Source organism: Zosterops lateralis (assembly GCF_965231275.1).
Source record: "Zosterops lateralis genome assembly, chromosome: 2".
Lineage (NCBI taxonomy): Eukaryota > Metazoa > Chordata > Aves > Passeriformes > Zosteropidae > Zosterops > Zosterops lateralis.
Window position 1 is genome coordinate 86,609,940 of NC_139763.1, and position 9,737 is coordinate 86,619,676.

Here is a 9,737-nt window from a genome sequence, read left to right on the forward strand (position 1 = left end):
TGTCCTTGGAAGCATTCACAGTTTGATGTGGCCCTGAGTTACTGGATCTAATGAGACTTGCTCTGGGCAGGGAACCAGGCTAGATGACCTCCAGAGGTACCATCCAATCTGAGTTATTCTGATCCTGTGATGTATAAATGTATGAATGATCAGATCCTGGAAAAACTGAAGCTAAGCCCTAAGAAAAGGTAAAGAAGCCAGCAAGCTGTTCAACAGTCTGATAGTGAATCTAGGCTAAAAGCAAGTTCATGGATCTGTTGGGGAAACTGCTCATATTTTGAGTCTTCAGGTAATTAAGATGTAATAGACAGGTACTGCTGTGCATCAAAGCCTTCTTTGCTGCTGATGAGTAGAAACAAAAGCCATCCAGCTTTTGAAATATTCTCTGATTGAAATGTTTGTCTTGGGTGCCCTCTTGAGTAGCATGTGAACCCCCTGGAAAGTGTTTTCTGTTGTGATGGTGAACGTTGGTCACTTGCTGTCAATGCAAGGGGAAGGGAGTATTCTGCATTAAATAACTTGAAAGTTCTTGGCATCTGCACAGTCATACTGAGCTCAACTGTAATAATTTGAGCACTTCCTCTTGCTTTATATTTTCCTTGGTATGAGATAAAAATACCAGAATCTGGTGATCATGGTTGTACCAGGGCTTAACAGTCTGATGTTTTTTTTTTATCCCTGTGATGTCTGTCTGGCAGATCTTGGAAGAAACTTACAAAATGGAGTTCATGTACAGCGGAGTGGAGAGCAGACAAGTGGTCATTATTCATCACATGAGGCTGCAGGCGAAGGCCTTGCAGCTGATAGTGACTGCCCGCACCACCCGAGGGTAAGGATGGCCTGCTCTGAGGGTCTCCTGGGGTTAGCTCTAAAATTACTGTCCTTAAGCTTTGTTTAAAAAACCAGCAAGGATAAATTAGACACATAACAGGGCAGCATGCCAATAACTATTTCCTAGAGTAATTCAGAACAAAGAACCTTCTTTTGCCTTTGATACAGCTGTATAGGGACATAATCCTGAATTAGATGACAAAACTATTGGGAAGATGAGTTTTGGGAGTTGAGTTCTCTCATTTATGAGCATATTTACAGGTTAAAAACATTGTAGAGTTCATATTTGGGACCTGTTTAAATGAGGAAAAGCCATGTATTAAAAGAATGCACCAAACATGTTTACTTCATGAAGTATTCATTGCTGAATTTTTAGCATCAGGAAGGTATTGTCCTCCTGACTGATCTGCAGCTGCTGTGTGTGACTCAGACAGAAACTGCTCCTGTGCAGGTTTAGGTACACGAGAGGCTCTGAGTGGTTTGTTTTGGCTGCTGAAGTTAAAGAGGTGACACATGGTTGTAGAATGAGAAATCCAGCTGGTGGAATTAGAGCAAATTAGTTACTGTCCTAGTTTACTTCTGTTTCAGGTTTGTTGCCATCAACTTACTGTGTTACCATGGAGGTCCATAATGTATTTGCCTTTTAACCTCTTGTTTTATAGGTGGGAAATTAGTATTTTCTAACAGTGGCCTAGGGAACTTAATTATGCAAATGGGGAGTTTTTTTGTGAGGGGGATATAGATAAGTGAGGAACACGTTTTTGGTTGAAAAATTGTAAGATTTTCCTGTTTATAGGAGGTTTAATGGAATTCCAAACCCCCTAAATATGTATGGCCATAGAGCCATTTTTCTTTCTTTAAAAGTAAACCAAGAAATACTATTTTCATTACAGAGTGGAACCTCTTTTTGGGATGTGTGAAAAATTCCTCCAGGAAGTGGATTCCTTTCAGAGGTGACAAACTCCATTGTTTCTTCACTTTATGTTAGGAAGTCCCACCACCATTGTCATTGGGGACATTCACTTTGTTTTTCATCTCTTCACATCTCCCTTCCCTCCTGTCCTACATTGGGAACTGTCATGGGATAATAATAAAGCAAGAAAAACCTTTGTAGTTGGAGTCCTTAACATCAGGATGTTATGCTGGCACTTCAGAAACATGTGCTCTGAATTAATTTTTTATAGAATAGCTGATTTTTTTTCTTGTATTTATAAGGATTTATCTACTTTGAGTGGATGCTGTTTTCATAAATAGTTAATTTTTTTGTTCTTGTTATTTTGTCTCCTGGAGTCCTGAGAGTGTTTTGACCTTTCAAAGATTAATAAAAAAGCAGATTACCCTTAATGTACTCATCATGTAGCAATAAGTCAGACAAGAATTCTGCAGTATCTTTCCTGGCCCTGTCTACTGCTTTTGCCATCCCCTAAGTAGTCAACTTTACTCACAGGGAGAATAGATGTACTAAGTGTCAATTTGCAGGATCAGATTGATTCTAATGAAAGATATCCCTGCTCATAGGTGATTTTTAAGGTCCCTGCCAACCCAAACCATTCTGTGTTTCTGATTCTGTGGAACAGTGATGAGTTCTGCTGATCCTGAGACTCAGTGTGAGGAAAAGATACACAGGAAATGAACAGTTCTATCCTCCAGCTCCAGCTGGGCATTAGGGTAGGGCAGATCTGGTCCCATTTTCTTATCAGCCAGCCACAACTGCCAAGCTTATAATAAATGCGAATTTAGCCAGTACTAGAAATAAAATTCTGCTCAGCCATCTAAGGATATCTGTATCTCTGGACTAACTATCCAATTCCCTGCTGAGTCACAGAATCACAGAATGGTTTAGGTTAGAAGGGATATTAAAGACCATCTTGTTCCAACTCCCTGCCGTGGGCAGGGACACCTTCCAGACCAGAGCTCAATCCAGCCTTGCCTTCAATGTTTCCAGGAATGGGGCATCCACAGCTTCTCTGGACAACCTGTGCCAGTGCCTCACCACCTCACAGTGAGGACTTTCCTCCTAACATCTAATTTAAATCTTTCCTCTTGTAGTTGGAAACCACTGCCATTTGTCCTCTCATGATCTACCTGTGTAAAAAGTTAGTTTCCCTCTTCTTTATAAGCCCCTCTAAGTACTGAAAATTTGAGTGAGGTCTCCCTGGAGCTTTCTCTTCTCCAGCCTGAGCAACCCCAACTCTCTCAGCCTGTCCTCATAACAGAGGTGCTCCAGCCCTCTGAGCATGTTCATGGCCTCCTCTGTCCCTCTTACACTGGGAACTCCAGAACTGGGCCCAGTACTCCCAGTGGGATCTCATGAGGGCAAAGAAGAGGGGGAGAATCCTCTCCTTTGACCTGCTGCCCACACCACATAGCCCTTGATGGTGTCAGTTTGAGCACAAGGCATGGTCCCAAAACAAGTAGCCAAAGTCATCTCTTATGTATGAGACACATCAGAAGAGGAATGCAGGTATCTCATTCTGTCATTATAACTAAATAGAAGGATTAAGTAGCTTGACTGAAAATAGCAATACTATGGAAGAAGTTGAAAAAAGTATTTGATTTTTAATCTATTCTTGACACAGATGTTTCATCTCTGAGCTCCCACATATGCAAGGCAGTTTTGTAGATAAATTGTTGGACTTAATGCCCAGACTTGTGACATCCAAGCCTTTAGAAGTGGTAAAGATTCTTCAGACAACACTGCGGCAAAGTACCTTCCTCCACCTTCCTCTTCCAGAGCAGGTTGGTTTAACAGAAAATTAAAATGCAATATCCTTGTGGACTGTCTTCGCATCTGACTACTTTGTAACATACCATGAAGCTTTTAGAATTCAGGGTCTTGGTCAGACACAAGTGTTATTTATTTCTTCTTTGTATTTTTATCTAGCATCCTCAGGAATACTGCTAAAAACATGAAAAACTTAGTAATTCCTGGCTATATTAAAAAAAAATCCAAAGTTTATGCACATCTCTGTTAAGAACAATAGTAATTAGAATTTTTTTTCTTTCCTCTTTTGCCCACCTTCTGGTTTTTTGCCAATTACTTTGCCTGTAACAGCTTCATAGAGCCACTGCAAATATCATTGAGCCTACTGGTGAATCTGATAATCCCCTGAGGTTTACATCAGGATTGGTTGTGGCACTCGATGTTGATGCAACTCTGGAACACGTGCAGGATCCCCAAGGAACTGTTAAAGTTCAGGTAAGAAGTCATTTGACATAAATGCAAACAAGATTATGTCTTGTGGGGAGCTTCTTTAAGCTTGTCAATGCTTTTAGACTGCAAATAATGATACACTTTATTAGTAACAGTGCTGGATTTCTGTTTTGACCAGTCATTCAGAAATTGGTTTGTCTGTAGTATGCTGAGAGTTGACTTGGGTGCAGTTCTGAGAGATTGCTTTGAGCTCTTGGATGTCATTCAGTGCTTCCATGTGCATTGTGCATGTTTTGGACATGAACACCAATAAATTCTGGTGAGCTTCCAGCTGGTCTAGTGGGAGGAGGAGGAGCAAAAGAAGTTGTTCCGAGTGGCACAAAAATACGCAGGCTCTTGGCTCTCTGTATTTCTCAGGTTTTCTTCCTGCTGCTGAATCACTAGTTTCAGATGCAGCTGAGGAGGTAGGAGTGGTATGATCCCAGTAAAATATGCAGCATCACTGCTTAACAAAGAAACAAAATCTTCAGTTACAATGCAGAGGAAGAAGCTGATGTCAGTGTGGCCTTTTTTCCACCTGTGCTGTGGGTTTGAATGGCAGCATGTGGCTGTTACATCCAGGGCAACTGAACTCCTGGCTCCAAGCTAAAGCCTGCTTGTCCTACCTTCCTAACTGAAACAGAAGACAGTCAAGTTATGCACTGTTCCATTGTGCAGATCCCCAGTGCAGTTGTCATTCCTTTGTTGTTTTCTTCTTTTTCTTTTTTTTGTTCTCCTCTAGGTGTTGTATCCAGATGGACAAGCACAGCTAATCCATCCTAAACCAGCTGACTTCCGAAATCCCGGCCCTGGGAGGCACAGGCTGATCACTCACGTTTACCTCTCACACACAGCCTGGACAGGTAATGTTAATGATACACGTTAACGTGGCTGCACTTGCAGTAGACACAAGTTACACACCCACACTCTGGGGGGCTCTGAGGATCCTGGGATCTGCAGCTGTGGTTGGTGCTGCCCTTGGTGTCGATCAGGCCTTTGAGTAGTTACAGCTCCCTGTTTACCAGGCACTTGTGCTCTGTAGGGAAGTAGAGGGGCTGCTGTCTTGAGAAAGCCCTTGGAGCCTTCACATGAGAGCTCTGTTCGAGGTGAGGTCACCCACTTGTGTGCAGAGCAAAGTCAACTCTGGGAGCCAGATCTGCATCTTCAGGTAAAGGCAAAGGATCATGGTAAACTGACTCCTTGTAGGTCATTGTTTTGGGTCTCACAGGTATCTGAGCATGGCAGAGAACAGTACAGCAGTACAATTCCATTTCTGATTCGACTTACAACCCTTTTAATGCCCTAAAACCCCACCCTTTAGCTCTGATGATGATGTGACTCCAACATTTGCCTTCAGTCTCAGCTGCTGTTCACACTTCCCATGGAAGCACTTCAGTAATTGGCTTGTGAACTTCAAACAGCAAAAGCAGAGTGTATTTCATTCACAGCTCCCATTGTCCTGTTTTCTTTTAATCCCTTCACCTTTATTCAAATGTGGGGATTTCCTCTGAGAGGTTTTTTTCCGAGCAATTTTTCATTGGATTTGTTGATTTATTTTTTTTAACCAACAGAATTTTGTTTATTGCTGTGTTCCTTCACATACCCTTCTTTTAATATGGTACTTCCATGGTGTAATCACTCATCCTGCTGTCTTTGTTTTGTTTTGGAGAAGAAAACATAGTCCCTTTTTTAGGACTGGAAGTATCTGGGTTTAAGGGTTGATCCTGTTACTTCACCAGAGAGAGCTGAAGTCCTTATTTGTACTTTTGCAGTGTTCACTGGAAGGGCATTTTAAGCATGGCCCTGAGGGACTATGTTCTGGTGTCTCCTCTAGGCATTATTTTAATCATTGACTTTGACATGGGCACTAAGGCATATAAAACAGGGGGAAGACACTCAGCTGGGAGGGGCTCAGAAAACAGAGTCAGAATTCAAAGTAGAGAAATTGCCTTAATTCAAGACCATGAAACTCACTAAAAGCCAGCAGAAAGAGTGTGCTTGGGAAGGAGAATGTCCAAGTGCAAAGCACTGATGAACTGCCAGGTGTAGAGCAGAAATGAAAGAGGTGACTGCAGGCTGCAAGTAAGAGTTGGTGGAGTGACAAAAAGGTGAGCTCAGGGAGGTGTTGGCTGAAGTGTGGAGTAACTGTACAAAAGGGTTATTTCCTGTGCTCTGTTTGGTCCTGATGATGTCTTAGCTGGAGACCCCCTGCAGCTCTGGATGTGGCATCTTAAAATCCTGTGGGTTGCAGCAGGTGTCCCTGAGATTTCATTATTGTGGTCCTGTTATGGGTTATCCCTGGTACACGGTTAAGCCCCGCACACCACCTGGTGCTCACTCCCCAGTGGGACAGGTAGAGGATCAGAAGGGCAATGTGAGAAAACTTCTGGGTATTACACTGTGCAGCAATAGCTACAACATCCCATGTAATCGACACTGTTTTGGTCACAAATCCAAAACAGGGCATCATGTGAGCTACTGTGAAGGAAAATTAACTTTATCCCAGCCCAAACCAGTACAGTCAATAAAGGAAACCTAAACAAATCTGGTTTTTCAGTCTAGAAAGGAGAATTTTGTTGGGTATACAAGTCCAGTGGTAAGTTCAGGGTAATACTGTGTATACTGAAACCCCAGTTCTGTTATGACCACTGTGAGAAGAGTAAAGTGAAATCATCCTATGGGCAGTATTAGGAACCTTGCTCTGCCCAGCTGCATAGTTGGTGAAAGAGAGGAAGAGGCGGTCTGGCGTGAGAAAACTTCCAACCAAGGAGAATCTTCAAGTAATCTCCTGTGCCAGAAGTCTTAGCAGATATCATCTGGATTCATCCTGACATCAATACAGTGAGCAGGGCCTGCTAGTTCTGGAGGAGGGGGGGTGGGGTTTAATGATTGTTATTATTTCATTGGAGTTACTTTCCAACAGGTATTTTTGAGAGTTGCAAGTTAGTGGTAAGATTTTTTTAAGTGATGACAAACAGAGAGGGGAATAAACCTAGAACAGTCTGTAGTTCTGCTGTGTTGAATGTAATGCCAAAGGCTTGTTTTCAGACTGTAGACTGGATTCTGGTCACTCCAGAACAGCTCTGTGCATACCCAGCATGCATGAAATTAAAATTCATTTGATGTTGATTGCTCACTGTGCAATGACAATCACGTTTGAATTGTTCTGATTTTTTTCTCTGCAGAGCCATGTCAGATTGAAGTGCGACTGCTGCTGGCTTACAATTCCAACAGGAGCAAAGCATCTACCAGAATTCCTAAATCTATCTGGAATGAGAGCTTGGAGTCTCTCCCACCCTCTGAAAATGGCATAGAGGGGACCATCCCCTTCAGCAAGCCTGTCAAGGTGTATATAATGCCCAAACCTGCCAGGCGGTGAAGGCTGGCGCTTAAAAACCTGTCTCTGGGCTTTGTTGAGTTATATGAAAACAAGATGCTGTGTCCAAGATAGCAAACCAAGCCAAAACAGCCTTTGCATGCATAAAGGGAGTCAGATGTCAAAATAAAGCTACTGAAGAACAGTTGGTCTCTTAAGCAGCAGGCAAATACAGGAGTTACTCAGCTAGTTAGGAGTGGTTTCAAGAAAATGCAGGTTTTTCTGTATTGACTCAGCAGAAACAGGACAGTTCTCAATCAGCATTCCAGTAGTAATTTCACTGGGCTGTACCTTCAGTTTTTACCTATTAAGTCTTTCTCCAAGGCCTCTAGGTTTTCTGCTACGTATTTACTATGTAAATGCTTGGGCACATAAATCAATGTTATTTTTAGAGCACTCTGAAGTGAAGCTGAGGAGTTCGGCATTTTGTGGGGGGTTGTTGGTTTGTTTCTGAGGTTTTTTGGGTTTGGTATTTTTTGGTTTTGGTGTTTTGGGTTTGTTATTTTTTTGAATGTCTAAAACTTGCATTTGTGCATTGGTACCTAATTTCTTAACAGAAAAAATAATAAGTACTATTGTTCTTGTGTAGGAACAGCACCTAGGAAGGAGATTGCCAATTGCTGTTCCACATCCTCTACAGCTGTACTGAAGCTGGTCCAGCTCTGGGGAGGGCACAGGTTGTTCATGGTGCAGGGGCAGGAGGAACCTGTTCATGCAGGTGGCAGAACTTTGGTCAGCAGGACATGGAGTTTAACTGAGCTACAGCAACAAAGCAGTTTGTCTCCTGTTGCACCTTTGTGCAGCTCGAGGAGCAATGTGATTAAGTACCAGTTGGAAAATTCCTGACCACAACCCACTAAGTTTTACAGGATCTGTTTCTGTGGGATGATCCTGGCCTGAACCAGTCTTAGTGGGATGTGACAATCTGATTTTCAATTCAGCAGCGCTTTTGGCACTCAGAGTCTTTCTTGTCAGTTGAAGTAGCCAAAAACACTCTGTTCAGCAGAGTTGAGCAGCTTGTCAGTGTTCCCCTCTGGAGGTGAGCTGGGAGAACAGAGGACCAAGAATTTAGTTAAAACATGGTACATCTGGAATTCCTTTTGGCACACGTGCTTTCCTTCTGTGTGCCAGGCTTATCGGACTGAGGAACCTCCTATGATTTGTAGCAATCCTTTGGCATGATTTTTTAGGAGGACCTAGTATGTGAAACGTTCTAGTGCAGAGGCCAAATGTTGCCTGTGTTCATCCATCAGTTGAGATTTTTTTCTTTTTAAAAAGAGGTGTATTTTTAGCAAGTGAACAAAACAGTGAAGAAATACTTTGCAATTGTATTTAGTGTAAATAACTCCATACGTGCTTTCCTACAATAAAATTGGAAAACTCATGCTATTCTGTTTCTTTTTTATAATATGAGGGAACATGGATGCCTGCATGGTCCTTGACTATGAAGATCACTGCATGGTTTTTTGTGGTTATAATTTTTTAGCACTGGTAAGTTGTAGCCCAAAGGCTCATAACCATAAAGCTTTGCTGCTGCTTTAGGTATTCTTGAATTAAATTTACTTTCTTAGTGCTTCTGCTTTTACAAACTGTTTTTTGGTGTTTCACCTTTAGGGCACTACTTTGAAATTCTCCTGCCCTTCTGACAGCTGAGTTGTTATTGTGTGACTTGTCTTTGGCATCCTCAGTTCAGTTCCCGGCACACAGGGTTGATGTATCTCTCATTAGGAAGCTGTGTCTGGGCAGATATTTGACAAGTTGAGTGAGCTCATTACAGATTTTCTTTTTTTTCCTCTCATTTTTGCACTTCACCAATATTACAAGCAGTTTGTCATCTCAGTAGTAGTTCTAATTTAGATGGTGTCCATGGGCTCCAGACCACAATGGATGCTGTGGTAGGCACAGCAGATATTTTCAATATCAAAATTTTGGCATCTTTCTCTCTTTTGCTAAGTACTGGATCAAATTCCTACTATTCTGTTCCCCTCATGCTGTCCTTGACCCCCTTCCATATAACATACCAGGGAAAGAGTGAGTGTCTTCTGCATTGCTTTTGAGAATCAGTTGCTGCAGGGCTGTGGAAAAGTCCTTCCATCTGTAATTTCAAGATGCCTAAAACAAGCTGAAAATGTAAGGCTGCTATGAACATTTCCAATCTGCTAATGAGAGCATTCTGCAGTTGGCTTCTCCTCTGTAGATTTTTCTCTGATTCCTGGTTTGGATCATGGAAGAAATCACAGCTTCTCCTCTCCTCCTTCAGTTTCACCTGTGCAAGCAGATGGCTAATTCATCATCTATTCTAAACCTTACTTCTTTCAGGTTAAAGCCCCCCTGGTC

The 9,737-nt window shown here is 42.2% G+C and overlaps 1 protein-coding gene across 1 annotated transcript in view; it reads left to right on the forward strand.

Moving 5' to 3' along the window:
* Nucleotides 1-8,977, forward strand: part of INTS4 (integrator complex subunit 4) — a 31,963-nt gene extending 22,986 nt beyond the window's left edge. The window contains exons 18-23 of the mRNA XM_083855118.1: nucleotides 699-829; nucleotides 1,725-1,784; nucleotides 3,411-3,570; nucleotides 3,887-4,030; nucleotides 4,767-4,887; nucleotides 7,210-8,977. Coding sequence (XP_083711244.1) covers nucleotides 699-829; nucleotides 1,725-1,784; nucleotides 3,411-3,570; nucleotides 3,887-4,030; nucleotides 4,767-4,887; nucleotides 7,210-7,403 — 810 coding nt within the window. The 3' untranslated portion in view covers nucleotides 7,404-8,977. The remainder of the gene's footprint in view (nucleotides 1-698; nucleotides 830-1,724; nucleotides 1,785-3,410; nucleotides 3,571-3,886; nucleotides 4,031-4,766; nucleotides 4,888-7,209) is intronic.
* The last annotated feature ends 760 nt before the right edge of the window (nucleotides 8,978-9,737 follow it).